This window comes from Ovis canadensis, chromosome 23 (assembly GCF_042477335.2).
Source record: "Ovis canadensis isolate MfBH-ARS-UI-01 breed Bighorn chromosome 23, ARS-UI_OviCan_v2, whole genome shotgun sequence".
Classification (NCBI taxonomy): Eukaryota; Metazoa; Chordata; class Mammalia; order Artiodactyla; family Bovidae; genus Ovis; species Ovis canadensis.
The window spans coordinates 46830168-46852392 of NC_091267.1; the positions used below are offsets into that span (position 1 = coordinate 46830168).

At 39.1% G+C, this 22225-nt stretch overlaps 1 protein-coding gene across 1 annotated transcript; it reads right to left on the minus strand.

The window, feature by feature from the left end:
* Nucleotides 1–299: 299 nt before the first annotated feature.
* On the minus strand, nucleotides 300–21453 carry RIOK3 (RIO kinase 3). Its single transcript, XM_069569024.1, has 13 exons — nucleotides 20860–21453; nucleotides 15075–15190; nucleotides 14305–14450; nucleotides 14104–14211; nucleotides 13808–13917; nucleotides 12474–12617; nucleotides 11691–11818; nucleotides 6877–7074; nucleotides 5485–5644; nucleotides 3846–3926; nucleotides 3668–3757; nucleotides 2704–2811; nucleotides 300–1851 (listed from the first exon to the last, which is right to left on the minus strand). The coding sequence occupies exons 1-13, from the start codon at nucleotides 20920–20922 to the stop codon at nucleotides 1744–1746; spliced, it is 1560 nt and encodes a 519-aa protein (XP_069425125.1). The 5' UTR covers nucleotides 20923–21453; the 3' UTR covers nucleotides 300–1743.
* Nucleotides 21454–22225: the final 772 nt, after the last annotated feature.

Genomic DNA, 22225 nt, shown 5'->3' on the forward strand with positions numbered 1-22225 from the left:
ATTAAAGTGAGGCAAAAGATCCTTGCTTCCAGATTTTGTTATTTCCCATTTGTATTTGACTATTTAGCAAATCAACATTTTTCCACGGTGTGAGAAATGTACTCTTAGCTCTGCATGAGGGGAAAAACCTATTTGTAATGTGAAATAGGTCATTTAAAAGTGAAATTTAAAGATGGGAGGGTGGGGGGGGGGGCACTGCTTAAAGTAGCACTGCTGAATTTAAACAGGAGGGTTAATGTAACTCAATGCCAGGGCCTATGTTAATATAAGGAACAGGAAGAATACACACAAAGAACCAATTCTAAAATGATCTCTTCACTTTTAATTCCTTAAAAAGCATGTTCACAGCACACTCCAAGAATGCCACACAGCAGCTGTTTGCTGCTACTGTCAAACAGAGTATGTCAGAAAACAAAATAAAACAAAATTTAATGGTTAATGGTTTTTAAAATTAGTTCTTTAAAATTTCTGTAAAGTCAATAATTCCCAGTCATTTAAATATTTGTTTCATAGTGGTAAACATTTCATGAAATGCAATGAGTAGCCCCAAATCATACTTCTCTGAAACACAACTAAAAGTTATACAACAGAAACAAAATAAATATTTTTCTAGAGAGAATGTATTTGGCATTTTAAAATAATGTTGTGTAACTAATGTTCGGATTTTACTTTCTACGAACGATTGTGTTGTTCTGAATGAGCTTCAGTCTTTAATAGAGTCAGTGTATTTCGTCTGCATTAAGAAGTGGCACCCCAACAGTACTAAAAATTATTAAAAGCGAGATCAAGCAGTTTAAATTAGTTGGTGATTTGGTACCCAACTTGTTCTGTATGTACTTTTCATCCTTTGATTATATAATCTTTCTAGGTAGCCTGCTATATTTCTTTCAAAATCAGTAAGTATACAGCTTGAGTGATGTGTAAACTGAACTGTTTCAATGACTTCATTAAAAATGTTAAACATGGTTGAAGATTTTATTCTGTCCTTCCAGATAATTTACATTTTCATTATAAATGCAGAGCAGCTGCACCATGAGTTACATCCTAATCATTTCACCTAAATGTAGAAAAGCTGGAAGTTAAATTTAAAAACTGTGGATAGTTGAGAAGTACTTATTTATCTCTTTCAGAAATTGATGATGCCTTTTTCTTGCATATGAGTGTGGGAAAAGAATTCATGATGTACCAATAAAAAGCACTTTACTTCTGTCAGCCATTCTGAAACCAAATTTCCATTTACGTCACCTACTAAAGAAATTTCCCTTTAGAATCATGGTCACAATCTGGAAAAGGAATTAAGAAGGGCTAATTTTAGGCCGATAAAATATTTGAGGAAAGATGCAACACAAAAGAGGGAGGTGAGAAAAACCAAGTGTGTTGTGATAAATGTCTCCTTTGTAAACACAACTGTCCCTTCCTTCCATATTTGGAAATGTTAAAAATTCTCATCAAAACATTTTATGCCACAAATCCTGTAAAATCAGGTTGATTTCGGCTAGATAACCTGTAGCTGTTAAGAATTATATTACCCTATTCATATCATGAGAGGTAGTGACATCTTATTCTCTCAATGCTGAGCTAAAAATTCCACGCATCTGGTATATGGGTTACAAGGGAAAAGAAGCACAGAAGCACCATTGTACACGCCTCATGTTTTGATATTTCAAGTCACCCATAACTTCATTTGCCATTGGCAGCTGACAATCACCAGTGTGTCAACACTGAAAGCAGTGGGCATTAGTGCTATTCATCATATAAGACTGGTGGACCTCCGTCGTCTTTCAAAAATGAAGCAGCTTTCCTTCCATTCTTCTGAACATGATCTTCATTCATTTTCTCCAAAGCTTCTATCTGTAAAATATATACATTGAATCCATTGGTCAAAATGCTACTTCACAGAAGTCATGCTTGAGATTGAACTGGTATTTTTACTCTCCTAAAATGACATTCCTAATGACACTGGACTTGAATCAGAATTATAGTGTGTGACACAGATCACAGTGTGATACATACGTGTATGTTTTTACTTGATTATATTATCAGGATTGATGCTAAGTGTCTTTATCAAGCTAGCCACTGCCATCAGATAGGTCTTACGATATAATCTATACAGCTTTCAGGGAACAAGAAAAAGGAAATCCCAAAGCTGACTCAGCAGCAGCAACATCATGTAACTGTCCTGAACTAAAGGCTAGACGTACCAACTTCCCGTCACTTCTCCTCTGGCCTTAGACTCCAGCATGGCTTGGCCAAACTCAAGTCACAGTGGGGCTTTCTGGAACAGATTTTACAATCATTCTCTGCTTTGGTAGGTTGTTGGGAATAATTTGTTGCTGTTTCACATTTCGGTTTTTGTTCAGTTTTGAGAGACATTCCCTGGAGGAAGGGATGGCTGGATGGCATCACTGACTCAATGGCAGTGAGTCTGAGTGAACTCTGGGGGCTGGTGATGGATAGAGAGGCTTGGCGTGCTGCAATTCATGGTGTCACAAAGAGTTAGTTGGACACAACTGAGCAACTGAACTGAGATCCACTGCAATGACTGGGTATTTCCAAGGAAGGATCAAAAACATCTCAAGAAAAGAAAAATCTCTAATTTTGTTTCTGAGGGGATGAGAGGATAAACTCAGCTCTGGGTTTCATTATCTACTCCATCCAGCTCCTCACTATCAGCGAGGTGAAAAACAGCCTTACAACACTTACCTCAGCTAAGAAATCAGCTTCATTATCTGCCGAGATGTTTAAGCCTGAAACAGCATTGAAGAGTTCTCGTTCACCAAGGGCTTCCTTTACTCCTCCTTTCTGAAAAAACTAGTAAAGAAACATGAGAAAGTCAGCAGAGATATTAGCCAGGTTCTCTCAGAAACAGCAAACAGTGTACTGTAAGACACTGGTGAATTCCCTCCATAATTTTTTAGCTGCAGATGTTTCCAACTCAAATAAAACTGCGCTCAGGTTCTACTTGCTTACTGTCCTCTCACACACGTGGGCTGTCTTCTGGATTTAATAATAAGTCTGTCATATTGCACCTTCTAAACCTGTAAGTATGAGTGGTATATATAAAATTGCTTGGCATTGCTTTAAGTAGACACAAAATAATCTCTAAATTTCATGAATTAAACTCAGACATTATTTCCAATGAAGTCGTTCTATCGTATTTAGAAAGAACATTCCTATCTGAATCTGTTGCTGACAATTCATTTCCTTCAGAAAATAGCAAACAGATGTGTCTCAACTCTGTGATGACTGAGTTTTACCTGCCCTCGTCTACTCACTCTGCCTCAGAGAAACAGTGTCCAGACTACACCACTAGCAAGACTCTCTCAGTAACAATGGTGGGAAGCATGCAGGGTTGCTATAGTTCAGCTTCCCTTAAAGCACTGTGAATGGATTACATGTCTACTTGACAGCTTAAATATTTAGAACCAAAATAAACCTTACTCTCTCAGAAATTTAATTCATTGGCCCAAATGTGAGGCATGCAATCAAATTCTTGCAAAAAATGAAACCTGACAAATCAATCTTTGTCTCTTTATCGTGAAAGCAAAGAGGAACTAAACCCTTCCTTTAACTTCTAAGAATAGTGTCTTCTTACTGGTCTTAGGAGTCAGAAAAATATTTCAATCTACTACAGCCCACCCATAAAAAAGACAATTTACATTCCCACCTGTGAGACATTCCTACAGTCACGAAACAAGAACTCCAGGCCATGAGGGTGGGTTGGTTCTACAGACTGACTGACATCAATCAACCAGACCTATTTAAATACACAGCACAGTGATTTCTTTATAGTCAGTCATTTACATCAAGTCACTAAGTCTGAACATGAACAAAATGCTCCTCACCTTCCCGGCATGCCAGAGCATGTTGTACTCACTGAGGTCGGCGTGTACGAGAGTACATTCGTTATATAAGTGCTGCATCAACTGTGAGGAGAAAGGACAGACATTTAGGACATGAGGAACCATTCTAAGTCACTCATACAACTAAAATATCCACATCAACCAATATTTTCCAGAAAGAGCAAAACCAGGGTAAAGAACTTAACTTCTTTTTTGTGCTACAGTCAAGGCTGTGCCTTTTTTTTTTTTCAACCTCAAGGAACAATGGGAGAACAATGAAACAGTGGAAGAGATATGACACTCTACTTCCCCGCCCATGTGATAGTAATGCGATCAGGAAGCCAAAGGGCAGACCTGGGTTCCCACGCATGTGAGAGAGCTGTGGTCACCAGGGGACCTAGGCTTACCCTTCATAAAAGGGCAAACATCTCACTGAGAGTTCCAAGGGTGCACACAACTCCAAGATAAAAAGTCCTTCCTGCCAGACATGTGAAAAAGAGACAGTCTTCTAAATTAAGTGGTATTACATAATATTATATATACTATATGACTAGTGGTGATCCCTAGCCTTAGAGAAGTCAGCACTAATGTTTGTTTCCCAGCTTTAACAGAATCAAATATGAAGTTCATCACTACTTCATCTCTTCCCCAGCCACACCACGGCCAAAAGAAACCAGAAAGGTAGGCTTGATTTTTGTTGACTGTTTTCCTACTAAAGGCAGAGAAAACTGGACTCTCTAGCCATATCTTAAAAAATTAATTTGGATAACACGTTCATATTCACATCAACTGCTGCATGACATGAGAGCTCCATGCACACACTGTGCTAAAAACGTTTCTCTGATTCAATTAAAAAAAAAAAAAGAAGTGAAGTCAAGTCACTCAGTCGTGTCTGACTCTTTGCAACTCCATGGACTGTAGCCTACCAGGCTCCTCCGTCCATGGGATTTTCCAGGCAAAAGTACTGGAGTTGGGTGCCATTTCCTTCTCCAGAGGATCTTCCCCACCCAGGGATCAAACCTGGGTCTCCCTTAGAGTAGGCAGACACTAAACCATCTGAGCCACCAGGGAAGTCTTACAAAACAGAGGCATAACAGTATCAGGAGCAGTTTCTTGAGCTAGAAGTCTCCCAGACTGAAGTTGGTTTCTGTCCCAAAACATAAATAGCTTCCTCAAGACTCCTGACATATGCCTTCTAATGCCTGCACAGATGGATAAACCACACCTCACCATCTTCTGATCATTACTTCCTTACACTGAGAGTGAATCTGCTTCCTTCTAATTTCCCAACACTAACGGTTATTTCCTTCACTGTTTCAAGAAGGCATACAAACTAACAAGGCACTGTATCTGCTAAATATAGCAACCTCAAATTTTATTTAATGAAGTTTTATGAATAGCTTCTGGCTTCCATGTCACTAACACTGACCCTTCACTTGCTGCACAGGTCCATGGTTTTTCTAAAACAACTCAAAACACATGCATATTGATAGAAAGACCACTCTTCAATATTAACATTCCTTCACAAACTTCAGTTTGTCCTCGTAATAACGCCTTAAAATAGTCCTGTTAGGAATTTTTTTAGTTTAGAGGAAGTATTTTTAAAAATTGGTATCTGAATGCTCTGTATGGCACAACTTACATGAAGAGTTTGATAGTAGGCATCTTTCATTTCTTCACTGCTGAGCTTTACTTCTTTCAATTTAGGGGCTGGAACTTGATCATGGCCAATAAAAGACATAACTAAAATGTGTTTCTTGAGTAGTACAACTGTTGGACAAGGAATTCCAGCTCTCTGCATCCTACACAGAAAGAAAGGATCAAGAAGGTAAAGATCAGCAGGAGAGAATATTTCATTCATTCAACAAATATCTAACGAGGTCCTGCAATGAGCTGTCACTGTGTTCCACTCTGGGGAATGTTGGAATGCAAAGGCAGTATGACACAGCCTCTGCCCTCACAGAGCCTGTGGCCTGGTGAGAAACAGATGAGTGAGGAGATGATAACAGCATAGTGTGGTACGGGCACTGGCAGAGGCACGGGTGGGCGGCATCGAGGAAGAAGTGGGCAGATAGGAACCAGCCAGGTTCTAACTGTGGGGAGGCGTGGTGTGGAAGCTGCTGTGAGATGCAGAGGCATCGGGGTGCACAGTCCATGTGGGGGTGTGCGTGTGTAAATCAACACAGTTAGTTGGTTGATCTTGAGTGGGAGCAAGGACAAGTGGGCTGAGCCCACAGAGAATGGCTGGCTCCGCGTCACAAAACAGCTTTGAACTTTACACTCAAGACTATGGGAGCTACGGGAAAATGTTAAGAAAGGCAGTGATGAGATCTTAGTAATACAGAAAACAACCTGTAGGGCAGAAAGGCCTCTTGGGAAATTATCCTAATTAGAAGTCCTACTAAATACAAGCCTTGCAACTAATAAATATGGATAATTATGTTTGAAAACAAACAACTTTAGGAAAATCAAACTAAAATTAAAAGCTTTTAATAGTTCAAATATAGGAAGGTTTGTAAATAAGAAAGATTATTAGTCAATTTCTTGGCTGACAAAACAATTTCCTTGATAAATTCTGCTTTGAAAATTGGGCAACAAGTCTAATAAATTAAAGCAAACGCAATCAGACTGGTAAAATCCTGCCCTCACCAAATTAACAAATATTAGATGGGATAAACCTTTTCTGAAACAAAAAAGGAAATTATTATTTATAATTTGCCTAACTGGAAGCTGGAAAAGATAACATTTAGATATATGACAAAATATCTTCAGTAGAAAATGACTTAATTTCCCTCAAACTTTACTGAGGAAAAGAAAAAACAAAATGGATTTTTTACCCTATGAGTACAAATTCAGGTTATATGCATGGAAATGCTTTCTTATAGAAGCTCTCCTTAAATACTAGAATTTCAAGGCCTTTCATGCTTTCTACAAATGAATTTAAAAGAAAGCATGGGTGTTTTTGCCAGGCTGGTAGACTTAATACAAAGAGGTGATCACCCAAGATGACTTCCAGCACAATGATTTTCTTTACCTTGTGAGATTGTGCATTTCTTTTTCTGCCCACATGCGGATGATCTTACGAGGATTTAGTTTACTGAAGCGATCTTTAAACCTGAAATCATCTTTAATATATTTGTCACGATTCTTAAACTCATTAAGGGTTGTTTTAAATACCTTGATGGCACATTCTGTAGGTATAACTTTACTATCTTCCTTTCCATCCTCCATGCTAAGTGGAAGAAACAAACATTAAGTCAGTGTCGGTTTCCAGGTAAAAAACAACTTCAAAATAAAAAACTTTATGACATGAAAGATCTATCTTCTCTGAGAATGGAAGCCTTGGGGTGTTTTGTTTTAAGCCTCCACGTTTTAGGTCTTAAGAAAACCCTAGCTTTTAGCTTTTTTAATAAGACTCACTTTCAAATAAATTGTCCACGGTTTTCAACAACCCATAATATAATCTTCATTTAATGACTATGGAATTAAACTTGAACAATGAAGACCTATACACTTGCCCAAAGTTTATTCAAATTTCCTTAATGAATTTTTTTCCTTTTTTTTTTTTTCATACACTTTAAAATAGGCTGCAGTCTGCCTGGAGTCCCTCTCCCTTCCCACAGCCAACCCCACAGCACAGACTGTCCACTCTCACTTTCCAAACACACACCAGCAGTCTCCTACTCTTCATCTTCATCACTTGTTAGTCTGACCAAAGTCATCTCTCAACCATTACCACAACTTTCTAACTGATCTGTTTCTTCTCTTGCCTGACTAGAATTCATTTCCCACACAGCAATCTGAGTAATCATTTGAAAATGAGATTCGAATCTGAGCTTTGGTTCTCACTGCACTGAAAAATCAGACTACTTACCCTGACTTACAGAGTGTTGCCTGACACACCCTTTGCTTCTCCAGCCTTCTGGCTCCTCCTCACACAATACACCCCAGAGAAATTGGCTTTCTTAACCTCCCAAAGATACCAAGCTTACACCTGTCTGAAGGCATTAGCACTAGCTGTTCTTTAGTCTGGAACATTCTTCCTTCTGATATGTGATACTGAATCCAGGTGTGTCATTCAAGTCCAGGTTTAAATGTCACTTCATCAGAGATTTCCCAGTCCTACTGATAAAAAGCAGTCACCCAGTCACTATGACATCACCCTGTTTTATCCATTTGCATGGCACTTATCTGATAGTCTTGGGAGGGGACTGGAGAGAGGGGTGGGAAGAAGTAGTCTATGAAAGCAGGGACCTCCCTTGTACCAGTCATTGTTATAGCCCCAGTACACAGAAGATGCCTGGAACATGGTAGCTGCATAAACACTTGGTGAATGAACGAAACAGTTTTCAGTGAAACAGAATAGAGATTCTCCCCAAGGAAGAAATGATAATTTAAAGATGTTTTAGACATCTCTGGATTTTGAGATAAGTTCTCTGTCACTGAAATAATTTAACCATAGGTAGATGAGGCCCTATCAAAAATACTACTGAGGAGATTCCTCACTTGCAAGGTCTCCAGGATAGAATCTAATTTATAAGACTCATCTTGTCATTCTCCTACTAAAAAAAGCTTCCATGTTTCTCGGTAAATTACACAACCCTCTGCCGAGCTTTTAAGGTCCTCCTTACCAATTTCTGGTTTGCTTACACAATTTTATACCTTATTACCTCTAAATATGTAACTTCTAATTTTCTGTCTAATCTCATAGTCTAAATTTCAATCCTCCCATTTTCAGCACTCCCTCCTCCACTTTTTTTTTTAAGAATTAAACTTTACAAATAAAGGTGAACTTTCCTTTGATTACCACCTGTGGTAGTTAGTTTCATTCCCCATTTCAACTCTTGAGACAGTCACAATCATGAATAGTACTTTTTTAATCTTTAAAAAAAGATACATATGTATTAAAAAAGACCAACCTATGTATGTTACATTCTGTATAACTTTTACCAGTTCTTACTGTAATGTCCTCCTCTTGAATATACCACATGTTATATCCTGAAAAAATCTAGCACATGTTACTATTCAAATAACTGTTGATTACTTGGTCAGTGTGAGCATGACAGAACCCAGAAAAGCTCTGTGGCAGGCAGGACCTAAAAGGGTCCCCAAGATCCCAGTCCCTGGTGTACATGCCTGTATAAGCCCCTCCCTTGAGTAGATTACAGCAAAAGTGATAGTACAGTCATTGCCAGGATTATCTTCCATCCTCTAAGACTCAGTCTTAGTAGACCCAAGGCAGAGAGTTTCCTGATTATTCTGAGATGCAACCTGCTGTACAAAAGGGCTTCATGACTAGAACTTACAGGGGCCTCTAGGAGCTCAGAGCAGTCCCTGGCTGGCAGGCAACCAGAAGGTGGAGACCTCTGTCCTATAGTCACAAGGAACTGAACTGCGCCTAAGGAAGAGGACCTCATGCTCCGGTAAGGAACAGAGCCCAGCTGACACGCAAGAGTGCAGTCCTGGGAGACCCTAAGCAGAGAACCCAGCTAAGCCGTGCCTGCCTGAACTTGATCAACAGGAAGCATAAGATAATACATAGGTGTTGTTTTAAGTTGCTATATCTGTGGTAATTTGTTATGTAGCAGAGAAAACTAACTTATACTTTAAAATATATTTACTCTCAGCTATTGAAAACCAAATGCTCTCTAGCTTTACTAACTTACAAATGCCAAAGTATAGATTATAATACCAATTCCACAATAAGCAAAGGGAGCCCACTTGTTCTATCAAAGGATCATTAAGTTGAACAGAAAATGGAGAAAGAATAAATAAGGAAAATGGCAAGAAAAAGAAACCCAAGTGGCCAATACATGTGAAAAAAAAAAACCAAACCCTAATCATTCTAAATAAATGCACACCAAAACACTAAAAAGGTACTTTCTATCTTTTACATTGAGAAAAAAATATTAAGTCTGATAAGACTAGGCACTGATGAGAATGAGGGACACGAGAAAAAAATATTAAGTCTGATAAGACTAGGCACTGATGAGAATGAGGGACACAGGTTCATACTGCTTACTGGTGGTGGCATAAACTGGTTAACCGTCTTATTGGGCAATCTGGCGACACCTACTGACATTCAGAATTGTGCAACCTCCAGATCTAACTAGCTCACAGGGAAAAGTGTATTTGCTCCACTATTAAAAAATAAACAAATCTAAGATTTCTGGCCTTTGGTGTGACACATAAGAAGAAAAAGTCTTTTTAAAAAATTTTAATGAATAACAGAAATCAAGAAACATTGATTGATATAACAGCCAGGTCAGCGGGCCAAACAGTGAGCAAAATCTGGTACTCTCTTTTCAGTAAGGCCTTCCACTGTTTAACAGAAAGGGGAAAAATGCATGTAGTCTTTGCCCCAGCAATTCCAAGTGTTAGGAATTTAGCTTAAGGATTTATTTGCAAAAGCATAGCAAAGCTTATGTACAAAGATATTCCTGTATATTCGTGGAATGTTCTACTATAAAAATGGTATGATACAAACCAGTAAACTAGGACTTGAGAGATATATTAATTGAAAAAAAAGATGCTGATAAAAACTTCTAGTAGACCAAAAACTATTAATAGTGGTAAACTTTAGAGGAAAAACCTGTGGGGGCCACAGCTGGTAAGATGAAGGCTACTTTCATTTTAATCCTTTTTGTACAGTTTAATTTCTATTGTGAGGAACTTTTCATTTTAAAATAATTTGTGCCATTAAGTTATGTTTGCCTGATCTCAGGGAACCCTCAGCTGAAATTTGGAAAGAGGGCAAGAGAGCTTAGAGTAAAAAAAAAAAGGTTTATTAAGAGTAATTTATACCAGGTATAATCAAATACGATCTCAATCACCCCAACTAAAATCCTATGAAGGGAGGGTGAATTTTCAAGTAAGTTTAGTAGGCTGCTCCAGATCACATTGCTTAAAAAATGTTGAGTCATTTTAACCTAACATTCATTTTTATCCCTTTCATTTTGGAACTTAGTGTAATTCAATACATGATTATATGTGTATGTTGCATCTAGAAAGGGAAACAAGTTAAATAAGAAAACCAAAGGCAAGTACTTGAGCAGTAATTGTTTGAATCCCTTTAAGCATATAATAAATACCTTCTAGAGCTAAAAATAACTAGAATAATCTGTAATCTATTTTAACAATTTTGTTTATAAACACTGCTAACATAAAGGATTAGCTGAGCTAGTAAGCCTTGATGAACTAGTAACACTTTAAAGCTAAGTAACCAGATGATATCATATTCCTGGTTTGCACATTCTCTCAACAGGCTCCATGTTTAAAATGTTTTCTCTTCCTCATGCCATCCTTTATTCGACTAAGATCTCGTAACAAAAGTAAAGTGGGTAAGATCTAAAATGACAAAAAAAGCTTTAAAGACATTTCTTAAGTATAACCCTCCCAACTTGGTATCAGTCCCATAGAGAAAAGTTTTGAATCAAACTCAGGCTCAAATTTTGCTATGCCACTACAGCTGCCTGTATGATATAGAACAATTACAATAATATGAAAAATAATATGTTCATAGAAAAAAGACTGGAGGAGTCTACACAAAATTATTACCGGTTCTCTCCTGATGGTACAATTGGGATGACTGGGGTTTTTTTTGGCCACACGGCGAGGCTTGCAGGATCTCAGTCCCCCAGATCAGGGACTGAACCTAGGCTACAACAGTGAAAGTATCGAATCCTAACCACTAGACCACTAGGGAACTCCCTTGACTGTGTTTTTCTTTTTGTGTCCCTATATTGCTGAGACTTCCTAAAATAACACTTTAAACTTTGATCTTATGTAAATTCAGAACAAGGGACTAAGCTTTGGTTTATATCACGGTATTGTTTTCTGCTTATTTACCTTCCTCCATATGCATGAAAGACAACAGATTCCTTTCCTGTACTAATACAGCCAGTGATCGTCTCCAACATTCCAGAGTTGACCATTTTATACATAAGTAAACGTGTCTTAGGATCAACTGCTTTTTCCTGCAAAAGATAAAGTGCTGTAAGTGATAATGACTGGAAATCACAAAACATTTTCTGAGCCATTCCTGATATCCAACATTCAAAATATACACTTTTTAAAACTTTTATTGTTCATTTACTTAGATGTATATATAACAGGCTCTTAAAAGAGGACTGTAAAGATAACATCCATTCCTATAACTCTACTGTCTCTGAAAGTGAATATCTAAAAGAACTACTAAAAATCAGACTCTAGCTTAGTCAAAGTTTTATCTCCAAACTTTAAATAGCTCTCCTGATGTACCTACCATTAGTTGTTTTTCTAAAAGTTTAAAAATTATTCTCAAGATACTAGACACTAACTTCATTAATTAAAACATTATAAACCATTGTTATTATAAATATGTCATGACAGAAAACAATTTATCATATGCAATGAAAGCAACATAGTCCAAAGTAATTATGACCACTGAAAGGCTAGTCTTGACTAACTGATTAATAACCATTACATGAAATCTGAAAGTCAAATGGCAAAGCTACTTGGGTTTTATTCACATCTTTGTTTTGAAAAGTCAATCTCATGAAAAAATATCAAACATGAACTTCTGTCTTGTTTTTTCCTCCAAACGTGAAGTTTTCCAATATGAATCTTTCCATTAAACATAAGAATACTTACTGCAGTAGAATGCTCCTTTTTCTCATGGAGGCGGGCACTTCGACGTTCTTCTGAGTAGGCATGTTGTTTTAAAGCATTGAAAACATGGTTTGATAGTTTTAAGTCCATTCCAATTCCATCTCCTACCTGAAACCCAGGTGCAAACTGCCAAAATGGAAAAGAAAAATCAGCATCTGAATACTTTAACATGGGACAGAGATAAACAGTTTTACTTGGATTAGGTTCCCTACTCAATAGATGATAATGCTATGAAAGCAGAATCCATAGACATTACAGAGGAAAAACCAAAATAACTCAGCAGTGAGCTCAACAGAAAGGGAAACAAGGCTTTTTAAAGAAATTTCATCCCAAAGGAAGGGAGGGTTTATTTTATGCATGGAAAACATCCAAACACATCTAAAAACTAAGGTATTTTAGCATATGCTCTGAACTTTGCTTTGATATCAAAGGATATATTATATTTTGAAATCATACCAAGTCTTACCAAAAAAAAAACAATTTCACAGTCAATTATTTTTGAAGAGTAGGATAAAACAGCAGGCTATGCTCATACCATGACAATTAAGCCCAATATGGAAGCCACTAGCCACATGTGGATGTTTACATTTAAATTATTAAAATAAAATTAAAAATTCAGTTCCTTAGTTGTACCAAATTTCAAGTACTCAGTTGTCAAATATGGCTACCATATTAGATAGCACTGGTACACGCAGTGTGTGGTATTATCACAAAAAATTATACTGGACAGAGTTGTTCTAGAGTCAGATCTAGATTATTTCTACAATTTAATAATATGTTTATTTAACAAGTATTTTTGTTCTTAAGTCTAAATGTTTTATATTTACCATGATATTTGTGAAGGAGGAAAAAATGCCATTTTTTCTATTTTTCAAAAATCACATTTTGTTTCTGATTTTGCAGGCGTAGGCAGAAGACAAAAAATTCAAAAATTACAGCAGGGTGTACAGTAGGAAGGGTTTCCGCCTCCCAATGTTACCCTCCAATCGCCACGGTTATGTTTCTTAAGTATTTCATGGAAAACTAAGACACTGAAGAACGTTACTTTCTTAAGAACAGTTTCTTAATTTTAGAATCAATGTCAATCAAACTAGTTTTCTTAATATTGTTGGAGAATTTTATTCTTAGGTACAATATATTCTCATCAGTGGCTGAGTTTCCATGGTGTTGCTGTACTGTCTTCTAAAATATCTCTAGAAAGGATGAAGGATATTTTTAGAAACTTAAGATAGTGTATTTAGAATCCTATGTTTTTAACTAACCCTAATAAAACTTTAGGATATTTATGATCCAGGGGAACCCTTTCTGTAACTTACATTTTCCATTCTGGCTGTGTTCTTTCTCCCACATACTACTTCATCGTGTTTGGTCGTGATGTCTTTTCCTTTTCCAATAAAACCCTTTTTGGGGGTAGGAACTGGTTTTGCTAAAGGTGATTAAGACAAGTCAAGTATGTAAAAACAGCAGAGACTAAATTGCTGCATTCACTATTGTCTGAAAAAGATATCTGAATCTAATAGTAAATTACCAAATGAGAGTCAAAGATTAATATACAATACTTAGTCCTCCTGTCTCCCCATTCTATGCCCCTAGAAGGTCAAAGCCCTGATACCTGGTCTGTAGGGGTCATCACGAGTGTCCTGCCAGTCAACCTCATCTTCAGAGCTATCACTGTCTTCGTAAGGATGCACTTTTCGATAATTTTCAAAGGAAATGGAAACTTAAAAAGGCAAAAACAGTTGAAGATTTATTTAGGGCCCATTACAAGCATTTCCTACCACCCAATGGGGTTGTCACAATAAGGTCATAGTACCTTTGCTATCTCCATTGAATTTTTTTTCTTCACGCCTAAGCTGGGCATCATATTCTCTGTCAAACTCCATCTGTAGCATCTGAGCCAGCATTAGGTCACTGGAAGTGTCAATGTTTTCTCCAGTAATAAATGGTCCTTCAGCAACACTATTCAAAATAAGGCAATATAGACTAATATAATGTGCTGGTGTAAACAGATGCTACCAATTTTGGGTGACGTGTGCCTTTTCAGTGTTAACACTGTATTGAAGAAACAATGGAAGAACGTTACCAAACCCTTCACCCCCTCTTGCCCAGCTGCCTTCTGACCAACAGCAGGCACCTGTGAGAGCACCCAACAGGATTAAGGGAGCTTTAAGAAACAGAAAGCTAAAGGGCCTATCATAAGAACCAAGCAGACCCCAGATTCATTTGTTCTGTGTTCTGATCAGAGGGGATGACGTATACATGGAAAGACAAACTACAAACACTTAATCAAAACTGTTAATCAATCTATTTGATTATTATTTGTTAATCTATTTGATAACAGAGTTCAACTGCTGCAGTAACTGAAACCCAGAGAAACTGAGCAGTTTGCCCAAGATAATACTGAAAACTAGTCACAAAATTGGGACCAAAACCCAAATATCAGTGAACTCCTAAAATGGTGCTCCTTCTATTGCACTGCTTTTCTAAATCTGACTCATTTGTCATGACAATCACTAATCAAATCCTAAGACTTGGCTATGGTCAGTTGCTAGGTCAAATAGATTCTTTGTGACTTTTACTTACGCAACTTCAGGAAAAGCAGCAGCTTCTTCTTCTAACTGCAATTCTTTAGCCAACTGCTCACTCATTACATCAGACAAAGAACAAGATATTGTATTTTGAGGGGTAGCCCATGGACACTGTTTAAAAAAAAAAGGCAATTCAAAATAATGAAATTAAAGTGACTTCCAAACCTGGAAATAAGGTTATCTTTTGAGAATTAGAGGAGTTAAATAAACTCAAAAGGAATGTTTAGTTTTTTGCAGAAATCATCTTGAAGGTAAAAATAGCTCCTAGCTCAAATCTAATCAAAGACACACCTAGACTATGACAGCCAAGAGCACTTTCCAGCCTGCTTGGTGGGACTGTCCTTATAGTGGAGGGGAGCACAGGCTACGCCAGCATCACCTGACTAGCCACTGAGTTCATGTGATGCCCCTTGTTCTGATATCATGCTCACCAAGCAACTTACACTTTGCTCACCTTCCACTTATAATTTGGCTTCCTGGGTAGATTCTCTTAGAGGAGCAGGCTATACCATCTACCACAATTCAAAACCCACTTAGAAGCTACACTTCCTTCTAATTTAAGCAGTAAGTCTTCAACAAGTAAATAGTGTACAGCAGCCCCTTTCAAGATAACCTGGGATAAGCTAAAACAAAAAATACCCCCAGCAGTGACAAACAATGAACCCTATACTTCTGAACTTTAGAAGTTGAGAAATGGATTTCTGAAACATTATTACTAGAGCAAAGTAGTATTCTGTGAGTCTCTTCAAGAACAGCTGGCCGGTCAGCCCTCCTCAATGGCATCACCATCTCAGCCCCTCTGCAATGTGTATAAACTGCAGCTTTATTTCACAATTCCTAATTTTCGAGGGGAGAAGCTTCACTGAGCAGCAGCAAATGACTCCATCATAGTCATGACAGTCCAGTGATTAAGACCATTAATACTAATAAGAGATCTAAGTATCTCCTGAACTTGTTCTCTATCCCCTTTCTGAGGTGTCATCCTCCCATCGCTGGGTGACTCACTGTAAGAGCCCCCTAACTGCCTTCTGTTTGCTTCCACTCTCCACACTACAACACAATGGTTTTTCTAAAATGTAGATTTGATTGGCTCAGTTTCCTTATTAAAGTCCTTTTATTGCTTTAATGTTTCCCACTGCCTTCAAGATAAAGTCCAAACATTTCTTAACTACTACCACTCCTGAGAGTCTAATTTAGAATAGCATGTGATGATAAGTGTTTTAGCCAGAATCCAGCACAGGGCTTCAGACCTAAAGAGGCATTCGAGTTCTTTATTGAACACGCATCAAAAGGAAACCTGGGGATATGTCAAGGAACTGCCAGGGTGTCCCTAGGCTGGAGAGGTCTGATTTCTTTCTACACCGCTCCTAGGTTAAAGTCCTCCTCCCCACCGTGCTGTCAGCCGCTCTGCCCACCCACTTCTCAGGCTTCTAGTCTCTAGCTAGCAGTCAATTAATTCTCCTAAGATGTTAAGACGTCTGTGGACAATCTCTCAGAGAGGTAAATGATGAAAGGCAGTCACTGTGTTATTTTGGAGGCAGAGATTTACCTACTTCCAAGACTGACTGAATGGGAAAGGGAAACGAGCAGAGACTGAGAGCACCAACAAGGCACCAGGACTACTCAGTCCTGCTGACCGCGCTCCTAGGAGCCCGAGGCTCTAGAGCTGGACTTCTCTGCACCCCTGCTGGCCAGCTCAGCTGGGCCACCTCACACTGAGTTTTCTTCCTTGTGTGGGGTAAATAAGCAAAGATTTCTGAAAGTCTGCCAACTTCCATACTTTGAAATCACATCTTTGAACCAGTAGCCCAAAATCCCTCCTTAAAATGCTCCAGGCTGTGAGGTTCAGCTGCCAGGCATGGTAGCTCTCCACAGGCTCAAGTGGTCACCATCCCGAGGGGGGACTAGAAAAGGCACTGGGGCCCCTTCTCCAAATGGGCACTATAGGGTGAATGGAGGGGAATCTTCTTTTGTCATTTTGCGATTCTTCAGGAAGTCATTGGCTCCCTCTGTCAAATGTTTAAGGAGGTAAGAATAAAAGGCCTTTGTTCTACCCAAGCAATCCGACATCATTTCCCACTACTGCTTTCAACAAATTAAACTCACCAGGGCATCAAGATCTGATGGGAAACTCCAACCACTTCCAGCTAGTTATTCTGCTTTAAGTGACATCTACCAAGCCCATCATTAGCTCCCTGCCTCCTGTTCGCTGAGGACCCCTGACCTACCCTGTTTTCCTCTCCTGGGAAACTGCAACCACTGAATGCAGCAATGTGGGGTCTTCACAGTTACCATCCTCCCACACCTGGCTGGCTGCAGATGGGAGGGAAATCATTCCCCCTTCCTCTACTCTTCAAGATGCATCACAAGCTGCCCATCTCGCTTTTTCTTTTTGAAGATTTTACTGCACACAACCACAGGGAAAGAATCAACTTTAAAGCAAACAAACAAACAAACAAAAAAAATCAGCAAACACGAAGGAGGTACATAATAACAAAAATTCTGTCCTCAACTTGAAGCCAGTCAAGGGAACCATAACTCACAGGAAAGTTCCTTTTCTGCTCATGCAGCTGGAAGACATAATCTAGGCAAAATATTTAAGTGGGTAATTTTACTTCTCAAAACAAGGATTTCTGCAAAATGTGATCTGAGCCTATACAACAACACTACTTTTTTAACTTTCAATTTTAGAGTATTTTTAGAGTAACAACAACAACAAATCACCAAGACTGTAGAGTCGCCAGAATCCCTATACCCAGCGTCTCCGTGTAAATACTGTACATGTGTCACAATTAATGAGCTCAATCATTGAAGCCCATACTTCATTCAGATTTCCTTAGCTTCCTCCTAATGTCTCTATTCTATTCCAGAATGCCATCCAAGATACCACATAACATTTAGTCATCATGTCACCTTCGTCTCCTCTTGGCTGTGAGTTTCTCAGACTTTCCTCCTTTTTGGTGACCTTAACAGTTCTGAGGAGTACCACTAATCCAATGTTACAGCTCTTTCCAACAGAGCTACACATTCCTCCCTTTTACGTACAGTATGTCCATTCTCCCTTCTTGGAATATTCCCTAAAATTCATTGCTCATAACAGCAGCTTGGCATTTTGTAACTGGGGACCCCCAAGTCCCTTCCGGGGTGCCTAAGAGGTCAAAATTATTTTCATAATAGTTCTAAAAAAGTTCCCACTCTCATTCTCTCAAGAGTGTAGAGTGTTCCAGAGTCTGTATCAGATAAGACGGCAGCATTCTTGTGGCTACGAGAATGAGTGCCTGTGAACTGTGTTCTCCAAAAATTTCAAAGGTAGTGGGTTTAGAATATGAATGTGAATTTTAACTACTATATATAGGATGCACAAACAACAAGGTCCTGCTGTGCAGCACAGGGAACTATAGTCAATATCCTGTGATAAACCATAATGGAAAAGAACATAAAAAAGAAGCATGTATATGTATAACTGAATCATTTTGCTGTACAGCAGAAATTAAACACAACACTGTAAATCAACTATACTTGAATAACATTTTTTAATGTGCATTTTTAAAGATTAACTCAGTTCATTCTCAGTGTGTCTACCGTGCTCTTATTACCCATCTGCAATTATGCCTGCTAAAATCCACCTATTTGTAAGGATGGATTTTCTTCATATACTTCAACTGATACATACTGCAACAGACTGAAGAAAAACGAGCTATGAAAATCCAGCTGTCTTCTACTAAGTTACTACATTAAAGGAATTTGCAAAAATCCAAAATACTACTTCACTAATTTTTCATTTTGGAAAACAGCTTTTTTTTTTTGGTAAAACATTATTTATATAAACATCATGATTTACATCACTTAATAAAGTTTTTCAATATCTCAGTTTTAATTTCTGATATGACAAATATCAATCGATATAACCAATATAAACAAAAGTTCTTGGAGTTCTCAGTGGTTTTTAAGAGTATAAAGAAGTCTTGATGGAAAAGTTTTGAGAGTCATTAGCCTTTAACATTCTTTCCATTTTCCAAGGTTTTCCTCAAATCTCCACTTACTCCACACAGGTTTCTATAATCACTTCCATCTTCCAAGAGGTTAGAGAAGGAAATGATACTTGCAGTGTGATACCTGCAGTGTATTTCTATTGGTTCCCCCATGAAAATGCCGTCTTCTCAAAAGAACATCAGTAAACCCCAAGATGATCTTTTATCGCAAGATGAAAATGAAATTTTATAGTTCTGATGATGCACATTTAAATGACAATATGACTGATGTCAAATATTTTATTATTGAATTAGTTTTGGAAGTGAAGTTTGTTCTGAGCTTAGATATTCTGAGCAAAGTTTGTCTCATCTGACATTTTTATAAGCTTTACAAGCTTATCTGGAGAATTTTAACATGTATAGTATATATTTATTAGTGTCTTTCTAATGACTTGTGCTTTTACATCTACTGATCTTGACCTTGTAAACAAAGCTTTGACAGGAAAAAAGAAAAAAAAAAACAATGTAAAAGACAGATGTAACCACATTTGCCAATTAAATATCCTAGATTCTCCTTATGGTTGTATGAGAACTTATATAAAAATTTCCTTTATAGTACTTAATAGCTCATACTTCCCCCACTTTTTGTTAAGACCTGGTATGAAGATATTACTAATAAGATTAATGAGTGACCCTTTAAATGCAACAGATGTTCTGTGTGAACACGTAAAGAAGTCGGTGAAATGGGTAAAGGCGGTCAAAAGATAGAAACTTCCAGTTAACAAAATAAATGAGGCATGAGATGTACTATACAGAATGACTAGTTAATAATGCTGTATTGTATATGTGAAAGTTGCTAACAGAGTAAATCTTAAAAGTTCTCATCACAAGAAACAAAACGTAATCCTGAATGCTAACTAGACTTACTGTGGTGAGCATTTTGCAATACATACACGTATCATGATGTTGTTCATTATGTTGTACATCTTAAATTAATATGTTGGTAAATGTCCATTTTATTTTAAAAAAATGAACAATTAGGAAGCTAAAAAAGTTGGATTCCTTCACAACTTTAATTTGAGGAACACAAAATCTCAATTGACCTACTTCTGCTTTCAAGAAAACCCTCCATAAGTGGCAAAAGAATCTTTTCATCCTTCTAATGAAAGTGTCATGAAAAGCAGCAGCCCGAAATCAGAAACCAAATGTTAAATGAGCATTTCAGTTGGCCATTACAGGAAAAAGCATAAACATTGAAACTCAGACACAACCATCTTACAGTTTGTAAACACTTGAGTATTAGCCTGGAGGGGAGGAAGGGTGCGCCTGGACTTATCTCCTAAACTTACTACTTCAAAAACAACTAACTGCCCAAGTAGGATGACCACACTTGACAAGTTAAGGAAACAGCTTCCTCAGCCACCTTTCCGTCTGGCTTTCTGTGAATAATTGGGCTGACTCATTTGGCTGGAGAAAAACAAGTTCGTGCTTGCCTTCCCTCAAACGTCAGCATCTCTAAGCAAGTCCCGCCCAAATACATGCTACGGGGGTTCAGAAACCAAGGTGCACAACTAGACGCAGACTCCAAACCGGGGTGGCCTCTGGTAGCCTGTGCCCCTTCCCTGCCTCTCTCTCCCTGACACCCGCAGCCCCGCCGCCCGTCCTCCCTTTCCCAGGCGGTTGGTATTCAGCCCAAAACTTCCCAAGTCGCCTGGGGAGCCGCTTCGGCGCCTGCCATCCTCTCCGGGTCCTCCGAGAGGACCAGTCCAGGAGGCTACGGCAGGTGCGTCAGCCCCGACTGCCACTCACCTTGCTGGGTCCCCAGGCCGCGGCTGGCCCGGGCTCAGGGGATGCCACTCTGACCAGATCCATGTAGGGGAAGAAGTTAGCGACGAGAACAGAGCAGAGAGGTGGAAGGACCGGGAAGCAGCTCCGCCGAGGAGACAGGCGGGAGGGCTGGGACGGTAGGGTGCTAGTGCCGGAGCTCAGATGACAGATGGCGGCGGCGGCGGCCGCGTCCGGAACTAGACCGCGTCTCTTCCGCCTTTTACGCCGGTACGCTCGCTTCCGATTGGCCACCTACCGGGGCTCCGCGTTAGGTCACCTTTCTCCGCCCTAGCGGACCGCACTTCCGGTCGCTGCTCTGGCCGGAGGCTGGTGGTCACTGTCGCTCTTTCCTAGCAGGGCAGCTGCCGGGTGTGGCTTCCTCTGGCCAGGCTCTACGGTGACCCTGAACCACTTCTTTGGCTGCGCGAGAGGGCAGCTGGATCAAGTTAAACGGAATCAGAGTTCGTGGACTGTAAAACAAGCAGAACAGACTCTGTTCATTCATGATTTCCCCGGGTGGATTCTAAACTGGGATGAGATGGGAGACAGAAAATGTCAGGTTTACAGAAGAGAGACAGAAGTTTCCGGTCGGGTTTTGTTTTTATTACAGTTGTCGGTAGGAGGCGGGGCGAGGAGTGTGAAATTTTGTAAAATGTGTTATGTAACATGGAGCAAAAATAAGACTGCGTAATAAACGTTTTGGTTCAGCTTTTCATAACGTGACCGGAAAAATCCGGAATAAGTAAATCTATGAAGACAGAAATCAAACTGGTAGTTGCCAGGGAACAGGGTTGGGAGGAGGCAAACAAGGAGTGATTGGTTAAGGGGTAAAGGGTTTTCTTTTGGGTGATGAAGCGGTTTTGGAACTTGTTATCGTTGATAGTTGGACAGTATTGTGAATCTGTACATTGCCACTGAATTTTACACTTTGAAATGATTACACTTTACCTCAGAGAAAGAGTGTGTGAATGAATCGTTAAGTGTTTTAGGGGTAAAGCAGATACTGGCTATTCTCAGATCAGAGGAAACCACAGTGAAACAATGGTGAGGACGAGGTCGGGAAGCTTAAGGGAGCAGGGTAAAATGCCAGGATGTTAGGTGGGTGATCCACGTGGACCTTGAAATTACCCAGCAAGACGGCAGGGCTTGGGGTGGAATGGAAGAGTGTAAGTAGGTGCTGGTCTTCAGAAAATGTTCAGACTGTAACCCAGAAAGGTCGGTAGATGCTCTGCTGCGGAATCTTAGGGACAGGCAGAGATGTCAGAGGACAGCCTTATAGCAGGAGTCACGTTTTGGTAGATGCGCTGGACAAAGCAAGGCGTGCCAGCTGGCTCCCCTGCCTTGCACA